Source organism: Ictalurus punctatus, chromosome 4, assembly GCF_001660625.3.
Source record: "Ictalurus punctatus breed USDA103 chromosome 4, Coco_2.0, whole genome shotgun sequence".
Taxonomy (NCBI): domain Eukaryota; kingdom Metazoa; phylum Chordata; class Actinopteri; order Siluriformes; family Ictaluridae; genus Ictalurus; species Ictalurus punctatus.
Window position 1 is genome coordinate 32134476 of NC_071284.1, and position 15374 is coordinate 32149849.

At 36.2% G+C, this 15374-nt stretch overlaps 1 protein-coding gene across 1 annotated transcript; it reads left to right on the forward strand.

The window, feature by feature from the left end:
* The first annotated feature begins 9999 nt into the window (after positions 1–9999).
* Positions 10000–13553, forward strand: LOC124627820 (extracellular calcium-sensing receptor-like). Its single transcript, XM_047154568.1, has 6 exons — positions 10000–10193; positions 10327–10615; positions 11125–11880; positions 11966–12193; positions 12354–12477; positions 12640–13553. The coding sequence occupies exons 1-6, from the start codon at positions 10000–10002 to the stop codon at positions 13551–13553; spliced, it is 2505 nt and encodes an 834-aa protein (XP_047010524.1).
* The last annotated feature ends 1821 nt before the right edge of the window (positions 13554–15374 follow it).

Consider the following 15374-nt stretch of genomic DNA (forward strand, 5'->3'; position numbering starts at 1 on the left):
GCCAGTGAGGAGGTGCCGGAATAGGGGAAATATGATCCCTCTTTTTGGTCCGTCTAGGGGGAAACTATTTTAACTTTGTAAGATCTTAAATGATCTTAAATGAAAGAAGCTTCAGTTAACAACAGCACGGATTTGTTTATCATAGGGCAAGTTTGGGTCAAAAATAACTCCACGATTTTTGTTAACAGAGAGAGGGCCTAACTGGGCCTCAAGAGCAGAAGAAGCAGTAGGGAAGCCCAAAATGATGACTTCAGTCTTGCTTTGCTTTAACTGCAGATGATTGTTAGCCATCCAACTTTTAAATCTCCTCAAGAAATTTAAAAAGGGACCCATAAGGACTGATTTCATTTGACCTACCAGCCAAATATAATTGGGTATCATCAGCATAGCAGTGAAAGGAAATATCATATTTATGAAAACGATACAGGACCCACTATGGAGCCCTGAGGAACAACACTGCAAATGTCCTATCTTTCAGATAAGATGCAAACCTCTGCAAAGCCAGACCCTTGATACCAAACATAGACACTATTTAAAATAATACCATGGTCAATAGCATCAAAGGCAGCACTAAGATCCAAGGCAATTTGGAAATAGGCCTACAGTTGTTGTGTAAAGTTGGATCAAGATAAGGCTTTTTTAAGCAAAGGCTGCACAGTTGCTTGTTTGACGCTGGTTGGTACAACTCCAGTAGCTAAAGTGCTATTAATAATGGTTGTCACAACTGGACTGACAGTTTCAAAAAGACATGCAGGAAAAACATCCTTCAGATTAAATCAGAAAGCTGGGCTGAGGAGAGTGGTCGAAAGTTAGTTAAAATACCTGAGCGGCGGTGAATCCTCTAGAGAAGGAACTCTTGAAGGCATAATAGAAGAATTGATCACTTCAATTTTGTTGATGAAAAATTAAGAAATTTGTCACAGGACTCTGGAGAGGGGTCAGGTCCAACAGCCAGAGAAGGATTTAGCACAGAATCAAAAGTATTAAACAATACTTTAGGCCTATTTACATTCACAGCTATTAATTTGGAGAGATAATTTGGCCGCTTTCACTGAATTTATTAAACGCATCTTAAAAATATCATAAGAGACATGCAGTTTATCTTTCTTCCAATTACACTCCATTTTCCTGCACTCTTGTCTAAGAGCTCGGGTACAATCATGAAGACACGGCTGAAGAGTATCTTTCTTTTTAACTCTCCTGGACTTGAGTGGCGCGATAGTGTATAAGGTAGGAAAACATTATTAAAAAATTCAACCAGTCCCACAGTATCCATATGATGATGATTATTAATATTATTATATTAAAATGATCCTGATAATAAGCTGAGAACAGACTAACAGAAGAGGCGTGGACGACACAAGAAATGTTCATAGGCTGAGAGAACATGAAGAACAGAAACAAACAGATTCAAACATAACTGAATAATGATCAGAAATACCACATTTTACAACCTCAAGATTAGTTACAGCAAAACCAGAATACATTACAAGATCTAGTGTATGACCTAAATTATGAGTAGCACAATATTCAGGGATTCCCCAAGAATCAGCGGTCTATCATAGTGAGACACTAAATCAGAGAGGAACTGAGAACATTGATACATAAAGTCCTTGTGAAATTTGGGGGGCCTGTACACCAGAGCACAAACAACCGAGCGCAGAATCTCAATATTTAACAATTGGACCTCAAAACTCGAGAACGTGTCCATGGGCAGGATTCTGCGTTTGAATTTATTTCGAAAATTGAGGCAACACTGCCACCAAGTCCAGAGGTCCTTGGAGTACTGAAGAAAGTGCAGTGCGAGGGATAGAGTTCACCTAGAGCAGTGAAGTCACGAGGGCTGAGCCAAGTCAAAGACTTGTTTGAAAGCCACTATGCGTTTACTAAGGCCAATTTAATTTTCAATGGCTCCAAATAATATGCTGTGCTTGAAGATGCATACTTAAGAAAACTGAAACTGTCCGGATTAACTCCCTGTCTCTCTCCTGGATGGGCCGGGAGACGGCGAGATGAAGACCAGATTGCTAGGATGTAATGAGATTCTGAGGAGACAGCCGATGTCCACTTGAGATGATTACAACGACATATTCAATGAACATACCATGGACAACGTAAAAGTCCCATCTCCACACACTTGTAGATTCCAGCAGGTAGATGAGAAGAAACATTCCGACGCTCTAGGTCTAGAGATGAGTATTTGAGCACCATGTCCAGAAAATTATCAAGGCATAAGCCTGAAATCCACCAGCAGATATTCGTCTGCCAGAGAGGAAAAACTGATAAAACTCCAATAGACCAGAACAAACAGGAAAAGATGGATCATCATTTCAAGCCCATTTAAAAGGTATCAGCCAGCAGCGTGTGAGAAAGTGTTAAATTCCTCTCAATAATGCCGGCTATTGTACCATATATCAAAATAGCATGTGCTTGCAGTTAGTTATTTGTGCAGTTAAACTGCACAAATAAACCAGGAGATCAGTCTACGGTGCCCCAAAACACACAAAGGAAATTATAAAAGTGCTAAAAAAAAAAAAAAAAAATGCTTTTGCCAAGAATCATTTTAAAATAAACACCAAATCCGGAGAGCACCAGCAGAAAAACATAGCAGAGTTTACTCAAAAGGAAATGTCTGACTTATTTTGGAAAGAGGGAAAATCAATAAGAGGCATTGCACAAACATTGGACATAGCTAGTACAACAATTTAGAATGTCTTGAAAAAGAAAGAAACCGCTGGTGTACTGAGCACTGAATGGGTCGGCCAAAGAAAATAACAGTTGATGACAGAAGCATTTGTGAGAGCTGTGAAGAAAACCCCCAAAACAACAGTCAGTGACATCACCAACAACTTCCATAGGGCAGAGGTGAAGGTATCACAATCCACCATTCGAAGAATATAGAGGCCATACCACAAGATGTAAACCATTCATCAGTAATAAATCAAAAAGCCACATTGGATTCACAAATAGATGAGCCTCAAAAGCTCTGGAACCAAGATTGACCTCTACCAAAGTGATGGAACAGGTAAAGTGTGGAGAAAGAAAGGATCAGCTCATGATCCAAAACATACAAGCTCGGGCTTGGACTTGCATGGCTGCTTCTGTAATGGACTAACTAAGCTTTATGGATGATGTAACTCATGATGGTAGCAGTAGAATGAACTCAGAAGTTTACAGGAACATTTGTCTGCCAATTTACTGAGAAATGCATCCAAATTAATTGGGAGGAAGTTCATACAGCAAGACAATGATCCAAAACACACTTCCAACTCAACAAAGACCTTATGAGGGGGAAAAAGTGGAAGGTTTTAGACTGGCCAGGTCAATCACCAGATCTGAACCCAGTTGAGTATTGGGTTGGTACTGCATGATTTGTAGTCTGCATTATAATAGCTACTTGTGTGATAATTGCCAGCAGTGTGATGGCCTTCTAGAACCTGGGAATCAAGGTGGCCTCACTGATGGGTAGAAGCCTTCAGTTGGAATTGCCTGTGCTCTTATGGAATGAGTCTGAATCAATCTGATCCTTTGTGTTAAGCTTTGGATTATAATATTGCTATAGTTTATTTTACAAATAAAATGATATGAATTTTTTTAGGCATGTCTCCTTGAAAAATATGATGGAAATGTTGAAATTAGGAAGGTCAGTAAACTGCTCTTAATAAAATAGTTTCACTGATTTTTAATTTAGGACAGATAAATTACATACATATACCGTATGTTCAGTACATTTTACCACGTATGATCACCTGTTCTGTCTCCAGAAATGACAAGTGGAGAGCAGTCACCACTTACTTCCAGGCCTCCAGCCATGAGAAGCTGTATGCAGTATGACACTGCACACTATACAGTATGTATAATACAAGTTGGACTCAATCCTCCATATTGTACCATATTAGACCCACCATGGCATGAGATAAAGAGCTTTTAAGTGTTTGAGTACAATTACTTGCTGTACACTATATACTAGTTTGTTAAATAAAGTAATATCAATTATGACAGACATGTTGCTTGTGATTTCATATCCTTGCAAGTATAAGCACACATGAATATCTGCCAAAAATAAATGGTCATTTCACAATAGCTGATTACAGTTGCAGCTCTTTGTTAACTATTATGTTTAGCTTGCACAATTTTACAAATCCACAGAAAGGGTTACTGCAGCTGTGGTGAATGGTCTAATGTATCCGTTACCGGAAATTTTATTTCATAAAACTACACCAAAAGCAAAGAACATTTTTTTTTTGTCATTTACTGAAAGGTCATCTTCAAGTAGCAGACTAATTTGATGCAAGACTGACGCAAGAGTGTTAATGTTTTCCTGATTTGTTTTCAAAACAAATTGTATTAAAGTCATTGGCATGAATCAAACAGGTGTATAAAGAAAAAAAGAAAGCTGTGTACTGCCTTTGTCTCTAGGGTGCAAGTGAGAGCTCCAGCCTAACAAAAACAAAGTCAGTCTAGTGCCGATGGCTAAGTTATGTTGTTAATGAGCTCAAGCACAACAAGGTTCCTGTTTTCAGTCTTTGTTACAGTTTTTAATTATAACACGCCCAAGGACATGGTTTAATTGGAGGTGAGAAATAAGAAGCAGCTAAGGGAGTTTCAGCAGAGATGTGACATCTCAGACTGATCAATTCTGCCTTGTCCTGAGGGGAAGTGTCAGGTGTGGTGTAACTTCTTAGACATGTGCCAACAGGTAACCGTTTCCAAATCAGTAGATAGAACAAGACCTTGTATCATTATGGAAGTTTGCTTCATAATTAATTAACTGCTTTGTGTTGAATGCGAGTGAAGGATAACAGGTGATACACAGAGGATTATTCTTTTTGGTCAAAACATGATTAAAAAAAATAAACATCATGACAGGTCGAAACAAGCTGAGAAAGCATTGGTAATGAATTACGCTTGGAATATTTTTGTACCTTTAACTCCTTATTAAATAATGTCATAATTTAGCAGCTTCTATGTGGTCAGCCTTACTTTTCATTTCATATTCACATTCAATGCCATCCATCATGTTGTCCATCACGAAAGCCCAACAGCAGATACAAGAGATGCTCTCAAAATCTTCTCTGCACTACTTACATACCACCTTAGCCTGCCTTAAAACAATATAGTATTCGTAATCATGTCCTCTTATACTAGCTCCTATACTATAATATTCTGATGGACATGATAATGATCAGGGTCACATAAAAACAACTTGTACAAGAGGAACATGAATATAAAAACCAATACAAAATTAAGCACAGTAAAAGTGTGTACTTGTGTTTGTTGCTGTTTGCAACTTAACGAACTTTAAACTTTAAATATGCATAGGTCCTAATAACTATGCAGGCCTCACTTATTGTGTGCACCTTGAGGGCTGCCATATCTGATTATCCATATCTAATCAAATCAGAACTGTACAGCAAATGTGATAGACAGATATTTTTTTTGTGTAAAGTCAAGGAAGTAAAGTCATGTACATACATTTTTGGTAAGCCTTTTTAAGCATTTTAAGACCCTCCAATAAAAGATTGCAAGGGCCTTTAAAGATTGCACTAATGTAACTAATGATGCTATGTAGTACTCTGTGCCATAAAGGCCCAACAGCACATACGACAGGATAAAAGCCATAACAGATACTTTTAATGTGTTCTCACCACTACCTAGAAACTCCATTCATCTAATATCAGGAATAATATTAGTCCAAGGAAGGTAGCCAACGATGAGTAGTTAGATCAGTATTTTGACCAATTGCTATCCTAATTAACCTTAGTCTATGAAGATTATAGAACATGGGCCAATGCCAGTTGTATCTCTACGTCTATATCAACTGATGATGTTTGGACAATATACATGTTTTACCTTGTCTTACTCACAAGCACAATGTGCATGAGAACAAATTATATATATATATATATATATATATATATATATATATATATATATATATATATGGACTGTGTGATATCTGTCTACGGAGGCAGCCACTGGTATAATCAGCATCAAGAGCATTTTAAATACTGTTATTTTACCATGACAGAATTGATCCAATGTCACTTCTAAATGCAAAAGAGTATATAAGCAATAATCATCTGTGCTGATATTATCACACAGAAAAATATATTTCCAGATAATATGATAAATTAAACAAATGAAAGAATTACATACAATTACATTGTTTTTACAGACGTGACTGAAAAGGTTTATAAATTACAAAATATTATATTAAATCTACAAAATTTATTTCATGTGAAGCCGTCATCTAAGGCCTTTGTTACAAGCAATGTGGATAAATATGCCTGCTTCACTAATATGGGCCTTACAGACTCTATATGGACAAGTTATATAAAAAATTATGTTAAAATTAATTTATAATTTAATTAAAGACAAACAACACATACTAGGATCAGAAAATGTCACTGAAAACTATTATTTGAGCCAGCAAACTAGTGCAACACCCACAATACCTCCTGCCAAGGATAATTATTAGGAAATAATGTTTAATTATGTTTAATCAGATATTTTAATTTGGTAATGACAAGGAGACAGATAACGGTGTGAAACTGTGATCTCCAGCATCAGATGCCTTGTAAATGATATTTTCTATATGTTCTTATGATTTATTGCTTTATTCTGTACACCAAGATGCCAGTTTATTAGTTAACTAAATCCATATCCCTAGGAAACTGCTATATATCAGTCTTGTGTAAAATAAGATGACTAACCTTACAAACAAATAATCAGTATAAAGCTCACATATTTATTTTACACAATTGATATTAGCATATTAGATGTTTGAACTTTTATTTGTGGAGAAATACAGAGAAACAAGGTTAAAGGGTATTGTGCTTTAGGGAGGCAGTACAGATGGGAGTATGGAATAGAAACAAAGAGAGGCCGAGTCTATAGGGATTTCAGGTGGTGACAAGTTAGATCTTGAGAAAACAAGCTGACAAAACAGAATCCTTTCCACTCACATGGAAAACAACCATTATAATCACAAAAAAAACAACAACCATATTAATTAGCCCCCTGCTGTATGGAACATAATAAATTTAATTATGCATCTGCAGGGATTGACATTTCTCTATACAACAGTGACACAGCATAAACAGTGTATGACGCAATGTACAGTTAAATCAGATGTAAAAGATAAATCGTTTATTTTGTATTTGGTACATACTACAAATTGCAAAAATGTAATTTAACATCTTCATCTGAATTATTCGATGGTCAGACATGTTCCATAATTGTACAATTCTATAATTTGCAATACCTTATTATAATATGCATGATATTTACGAGGACAAAAACAGGCCTCCTTGTCCTAATAGTGATGCAGGCCTCAATCATTGTGTGCACCTTGTGAGCCTCCAATCTTCATATCTGAATAAATCTGAACTGTACCGCAGGTGTGATAATACAAACGATAAGTTGTAAAGATAATTGAAGATAAATTGATAGAGGATTTTAAGCATTTCTTATGATCCTTATATAACAAGTTATCTTTGGAAATCAACAGAGCATTAATCAAACTAATAATGCTATTAGGTTCATTCTGTGATGAAGGCCTAACAACAAATACACCAGAATAAAAGCCTTAATCCAGTAAAATCCATTCATCTAGTTTTAGCAATCCTGTAGTCTCATACTAAAATTTTGCAGAGAGGAACCCTGTTAACTGTAAAATAAATTCAACAGAGTCCTTCTGTGTTGACTTATTTTATTACTTTATTTTAATATAATCTATTATTATAGATATACATTAAATGTTGTTTAAACATTATTTAAATACATATCCTCTGCATTTGCCAAATATCCCTGAGAGACGTCCGCTACTGCTGGCACCATGACCAGGTGCTCAAGGAAGTAGCAGAAAGCATCTCTACCACCATCAACACCATCAAGCACCACCCCCTTCTCAGTAACAGGGTCACTTCTGTGAGAACTGGAGAACAGCCACAGGCAGAACACCAGCAGGACTGCTCACCATGTCATTAGATTGGCAGCTGAGAGTTGACCTGGGCAAGCATCTCAAGTTCTCTTTTAATATTTTGTCTCTTGCCTGACATACTGACTCTATCAGACAACTCAAAACAATCACCAATTATAGAGGTGACAGTAAACTGGAAAGATCACACTGAGGAGGTCAATGAGATGTGTGCCAAATATCAGGAACATATGGAAGAGTGCTGAGAACAGGGATTGCAGGATTAATGTGAGAGAAGTAGGGTGTAGGGCCTTTTCTTGCTTTGGATCAGGAGGGGTGATCCATTATTATTTGGGTCACCTGAATGAGGGTATCTAAAGATCAGAAACACATGATTACATCAGGAAGCATTGCTGATGATGCATCCTACCTGATCCTATAATGTATCTTCTCACTAAAAGTGTGCAATAAAGTTTTGTCTACTTTTTTTTATAGAGCTATAGAGTTTTTAATTCCTGAACTATCCACTGACCGAACACATTAGCTCCAAGCTGATATTACTTATAGACTTTAGTTTGAGTTATTGAGGTTTAAATTAGACCTATTCAGTGACTAGTCAAACTCAATAATAAACATGCACAGCAAAAAAAAAAAAGAAACGTCCCTTTTTCAGGAGACTGTATTTTAAAGATAATTTTCTAAAATTCAAATAAGCTTTACAGATCTTTATGGGAAAGGGTTTAAGCAATGTTTTAAAGTAGACCTTTCTACTGAGTCTGAAAAACACCAGAAGAAAGATGACTAAGGTTCCTGCTCACATGCGTGAACATGCTATAGTCCTGCTGCAGGGAGGTATGAGGACTGCAGATGTGGCCAGAGCAATAAACTATAATGTAAGATGCCTGTAATGTAAGACGCCTAAGACAGGGAGACAGGCACAAAACATAAAGGCAAACAAAAAAGGTCAATCTCTTCCCTCACCCACCCATGCCTAGGAGCCCAAGGTCACGGATAGTCTACAAGACACTACAACTCTAAAACTTTCCCTAACAACCCATAGCAATTGCATTTCTCTATCACTGCAGCTAAATACATTGACTTATGTGGTCCCCTCTTCAAAAAAGACTATATCGTGATTTTATTTTTTTTAAAAAAGAAGAAAAATATAGTGTTAGTTGCTATTTTATTTCTAAAGACCTATAATATCTTGACACTGATTAAATCCATCATAACAGGATTCCTCCCATAAATATGACCTAAAACATCATCAGGTTTTCACACAAGTCCTAAAAGTAGACATGTCTTGCTCTTGGAGTAATCTTTGTTGTTTATAAACTTCCATAAACATGTGGCATGTAGATCAGACTTTAATAGGTCCCTGTTCTTTAAATAAAACCGGGTTCTCACTCACACCTGACTGTCATCCCATTGATTGAAAACACCTGATTCTAATTTCACCTTCAAATTAACTGCTAATACTTGAGGTTCACATACATTTGCCACTCAAAGATATGTAATATTGGCTCATTTTCCTAAATACGTAAATGACCAAATCTAATATTTTTGTCTCATTTGTTTAATTGGGTTCTCTTTGTTTACATTTAGGCCTTGTGTGAAAATCTGATGAAAGTTTAGGTCATTTTTATGCAGAAATATAAAACATTCTAAAGGGTTCACAAACTTTCAAGCACTACTGTATGTAGTCAGACAGTACTAAGTATGCTGAAAGGGTGCCCATTATGAGCATCAAGGCTTTTATAGTGAGGAAAATAAGCATTGAATGATACACATCAAACTTGATCATTTGTCCTTGTCACTTGTCTGTATGAAATATCCAAATATTCTCCAAATATATATTATCAATGAAATATAAACTGAGTGAAAAAAATCTGAGTGAAAAAACTGAAACATGCAGTGCCTTTCTAGCATACTGACCTATAATGACATCACAAAGCTCATCGTTCCTGATTTGTCCAAATCTAATGGGCAAATTCAAAAGAGTTCTGAGCATGTCTATAAAAACTTGTGAATACTACATCTGTTGAGAATTCATGAAGCCAAAGCTGGCTAACTTTGTGATGTTTTTCTTTGTACTGTTGCTTTATTTCAGCCTGGCAAAAGGGGAAAACTGCCATATTCTAGACAGCCCGGCTTATCCCCTGCTGTCTAAAGATGGAGATGTGATAATCGGAGGTTTATTTTCAATACATGGTGATATAAAGCTTTCATCACTGCAATATACTGAAAAACCTGAACCTTTAATCTGCACTAGGTTTGTTGCAATTGAAGAGTTTTTTATTTAAAAGTTCTTTATTTAGGAAAAACATTGTGTTTTACTTTTTTACTTTGAGATTTTACTCAACAATTAATATTAATTGTATCAATTTGTTTGCGAATGTCCACAGTTTTAACCTTAGAGAATTTCGGTTTGCTCAGACCATGACTTTTGTAATTGAGGAAATCAACAGGAGCAAAAGCTTGCTCCCAAATATCACAATTGGTTACAGGATTTATGACAATTGTGGCTCAAGATTATTATCTATGAAAGCAGCCATGGCTTTGATGAATGGTCAGGACATGACAGCAGATGATGCGTGCTCTGGACAAGCAGTAGTACAAGCTATCATAGGGGAGTCAGAGTCTTCTCCTACTGTAGTTCTCACAAAAACTACAGGGCCTTTTCGAATCCCAGTGGTAAGGATCAAATATTGTGCTGACTAATTACAAAATACCCTTGGAAGGTTTAAATTCACCAATAATCTGATTCATTAATATTACTATGAATTGTCAAGTATACAACTATGCTGTACACAAAAGGACCAAATCAATACACCTGGCCAGTATTAAGGTTTCCTGGAATTACTAGCATCCATGAAAAACACACTGTTAAAGCAATGATACTGTCTCATTAATGGTTATATAAAAATGTGAAGGTGATGTGATTCGTAACAAGGATTTTAACTAAGTGAAATTAGTATTGGTGACAGAGCTTTTATATTCTTCCCTTCATACTCTTTCTAAATACTATAAATCTCTGTTTTTACATATTACCGTTGTTCTTAATGCTAGTTTTTAATTGCTGTCTATGTTTTCTATCTCCTGCATAAGGTTCTTTCTGACAGATGTAAACGATAGGGTATCAGTTCTAGCTAAACAAACTTGTGGTAAAAGTATGCTTTTGAGATTTATCTTTGTGTCCTCAGATAAGTCATGCTGCCACATGTGAATGCTTGAGCAACAGAAAAGAGTATCACTCTTTCTTTAGGACTCTAGCGAGTGACTACTACCAGAGTAGAGCATTGGCATATTTGGTCAAGCACTTTGGCTGGTCTTGGGTGGGAGCTGTGAACAGTGATAATGACTACGGAAACAATGGAATGGCCATTTTTCTGAATGCAGCCAAAGAGGAGGGGATATGTGTCGAGTACTCTGAGAAGTTTGACCGGTCAGATCCTGTCAAACTAATGAAAGTGGTAGACATTATTAAGAAAGGCACAGCCAAAGTAATCATTGTATTTCTTGGCCATGTTGAGATGAACGTTCTAGTAGAAGAACTTATTCTGAGGAATGTCACTGGCTACCAGATGCTTGGTGTTGAGGCATGGATTACTGCAGTCAATCTAGTAACTCCAACAAGTTACAATGTGTTGCTTGGATCCATGGGATTTGATGTGGGAAAATTGAACATTGGTGGTTTTGCTGAATATGTTAGTAACGAGTTTTGGCAAAGAGATTTCCCTTGTTTGAATACAAAGGGAAACATTTCTCAAACTGAAAACAACTGTAGCAGATATGACGAAATCATTACCTTTAAAAACTACAATGAAGATATAGCAGAATTGAGATATGCCAATAACATATACAGTGCAATTTATGCTGTGGCACATTCTCTACACAGCCTGTTGAGATGCACAGAAAACAAGAATTGTGAGAATGGCAAGACAATACAATCATGGCAGGTAACAATAATAAAAAAAAGAAGGACACACTTAAGCTATGACATATTTTCATCAAATGATTGCTATGCTCTGTTTCCCTTGAAAGGTTGTTGAGTCACTGAAAAAGGTTAACTTTACAACCAAAACAGAAGAACGGGTTTGGTTTGACAGCACTGGGGCAACAGCTGCAAAATACGATGTAGTGAACTGGCAACGAGGCTTTGACGGAGAAGTGCAGTTTAAGGTTGTGGGGTATTACGATGCCGCTCTACCAGCTGGACAACAAATTGTCTTAAATGCTAACGATATAAGTTGGGCTGGAGGGAAACCAGAGGTACAGACAGTTTTGGTTATGCTATATTTAAATGTATTCTAAATTAAAGTAGAATATATAAATCTTGACATCTCATGCTACAATTGTGCAATGCAGAATCTATGTTTTTATTTTCATATGGATAATATTAATTGAAGCCATTATATATTGTATATATTAGAAGCCAAGGTCTGTGTGCAGTGAGAGCTGTCCTCCAGGAACCAGGAAAGCTGCACAGAAAGGAAGGCCTGTCTGCTGTTATGACTGTATACCATGTGCAGAGGGAGAGATCAGTAACCAGACAGGTAATTTCAGCATTACCAAGTTTCAAAGACAATTTGTTAGTTGTACATTTTGTGTCTTTCACCTATTATTTAGGATCCAATTCCTGAATGAAAACATCAGTAAATAAAACCACAAAACAATGGTTATTTTGCCACCTAATCAGAATCATGATTATTTTGCAGATTCAAATAACTGTGAGCAGTGTCCAGAAGAATACTGGTCTAATGCTGACAGAGATAAATGTGTCTTAAAGGTCATAGAGTATCTTTCATTTACAGAGGTTATGGGGATTATACTGGTATTTTTTTCTTTGTTTGGAGCTGTATTAACTGTGCTAGTTGCTATTTTATTTCTAATTAAAAAGGACACTCCTATTGTCAGGGCCAACAACTCTGAGCTGAGCTTCCTGCTGCTGTTCTCCCTGACTCTGTGTTTCCTCTGTTCACTAACTTTCATTGGACGGCCTTCTAAATGGTCCTGTATGCTGCGCCACACAGCGTTTGGGATCACCTTTGTCCTCTGTATCTCCTGTGTACTGGGGAAAACAGTAGTTGTACTAATGGCCTTCAGGGCTACACTTCCAGGCAGTAATATCATGAAATGGTTTGGACCTCTACAGCAGAGACTCAGTGTTCTTGCATTCACTCTCATACAGGTTCTTATTTGTGTGCTTTGGTTGACAGTTTCTCCTCCTTTCCCTTATAAGAACATGAACTACTACAAGGAAAAGATCATATTAGAATGTAACTTGGGTTCAGCTATAGGTTTCTGGGCCGTGCTGGGTTATATTGGAGTCCTTGCTTTCTTGTGCTTTGTTTTGGCTTTCCTAGCTAGAAAGCTGCCAGATAATTTTAATGAAGCTAAATTCATCACATTCAGCATACTCATATTCTGTGCTGTGTGGATCACCTTTATTCCAGCTTATGTCAGCTCTCCTGGAAAATTTACTGTAGCTGTGGAGATATTTGCTATTTTGGCCTCCAGTTTTGCTCTACTATTCTGTATATTTACACCTAAATGTTATATTATTCTGTTTAAACCTGAACTAAATACAAAGAAAAATATGATGGGTAAAATGGCATCTAAATCTCTTTAAATAAAATGATATTCAAATCTACAAAATAAATAAATAAATGAATAAATAAATAAATGTATCTAAATTTTATATATATATATATATATATATATATATATATATATATATATATATATATATATATATAATATGTCTACATCTGTTAATACTGCTGAGTCATGTGAGAATACTATTGATGAAAAACAATTAAATTGTTTTAAATTAAATTAAAAATCACGTTTGGTGTTATGTCCACACAAAGGCCACAGCCTTGTATTCAGCCACAGCCATGTTTGTCTTCAAGAATGTCAGACAATTATATTAGCACTAATTATTAAATATCAGTTCTCAACATAAAAACAATTATACGCCAATGGTAATATACTGTATGCTAATATTTCCAGGCCACAATGCATTCACAATTTGATCCTTTCTGGATTTTGGCCTAACACCCTTACCTACCTAAATACCATAAACATATTACTTCATTACAGAATACAAACAAACTTTGTTCACACAATATAAAGATTTCAGTACTGGAGAATAGAATGTTCACTTTTCATTTTTTTTTTTTAAATGGCATTTGCATTGGATCAGCAGAAGGCAATAATGGCTGGCATCAGAATGGCATTAAATAAAGCCATCAAGCTGTTACACCGATACACCGAAATATTGTTTTAATACATATAGCTTTGCATGCACCCCATGAATGTAATGAGCACAACTATTCAATTTACAAGATGTTTAATGTTAAAAATGACTTTTTCAAACTGTCATTCATGTAAAAATACAAAAAAAAAAAGGTTAATGATTGTCTGTGCTTGGAAGCATACAATATGAACAGAGTCTGCCAGGGCTTGAGAGAGTGACATGTTAGTACTTGATCAACAATCTGGAAAAAAACTTAATTCCTGTGAGAATGCACTCATCTGGAAAGCAGTCTAATAGGTGGCCCTACAAACACTATAAACAGAAATAACAAAGCTATCAATTAAACCACAACTGGCGACAATAATTAACAGCGGTTATCCTCTGCAGGGACTGACATTGCTTTGAACAACAGTGGCACAGTGTAAACATTATATGAGGCAATGCACAGTTAAATCATTAGTAAACAATATATTGTTCATTTTGAGTCTTGAAAAACGAAAAATGTAATGAAAATTTGGGAATTTAGTCTAATTTAACAAATTTACTGCCTGAATGCTAGGTAGTATAAACACATGAACCATAGTCAGTGTCCATCTTTTTTCATAATCTAAGGAGAAACAAATAAAATAACTTCAAGATGCCCAAAATAGTCTCGGTGTCTGTGTGCACCTCCTTATGAGGCAGCAAGGACACTGGTCTTCAAGTATGATTAAATCAATAAACATACCGAGAATGTGAGAATAATCTGCCTTAGAGCAAAATATGTAGAAGGTCAGTGGTGTTATGTATGAATACAGAGTGTTATCGGTGGTCCTTTTCAGGTTTTATCATGACCCTTAAATAATTGGTTGTCTTGAAAGACGACAGAACAGACTCACTAAACACAGCAAAAGCACAGCACTTAACAATATAACACTTATGTGACCTGTTCTTTTCTTATTTAGTGTCAATACTATAAGGATTAGTGCAACTGTGTCTGTCCTGGAGGCCCAACAGCAGATATCATAAACTAAAAGCCCTAGCAGATACTCTCAGTGCCTTGTCCTCAGAGCAATATATTTTTTTTAGGGATTCTGTGGCCTTGTACTAGCTGTCTAACTTGTGTTTTATACTACATACTATAACGAAGCGGACTCCGAAAATCCAAGGCAGAGGCTGTCTGCACACTTAATGAAAACCAGACCACTGAGG

What these genes read in the sequence shown, in the direction of transcription:
- LOC124627820 (XM_047154568.1), top strand. Translation starts at nt 10,000, where the DNA reads ATGTTTTTCTTTGTACTGTTGCTTTATTTCAGCCTGGCAAAAGGGGAA. An exon ending in GGGCTGGAGGGAAACCAGAG is followed by an intron (nt 12,194 to 12,353) that starts GTACAGACAGTT and finishes TGTATATATTAG; the next exon opens with AAGCCAAGGTCTGTGTGCAG. An exon ending in AGAGATCAGTAACCAGACAG is followed by an intron (nt 12,478 to 12,639) that starts GTAATTTCAGCA and finishes ATTATTTTGCAG; the next exon opens with ATTCAAATAACTGTGAGCAG.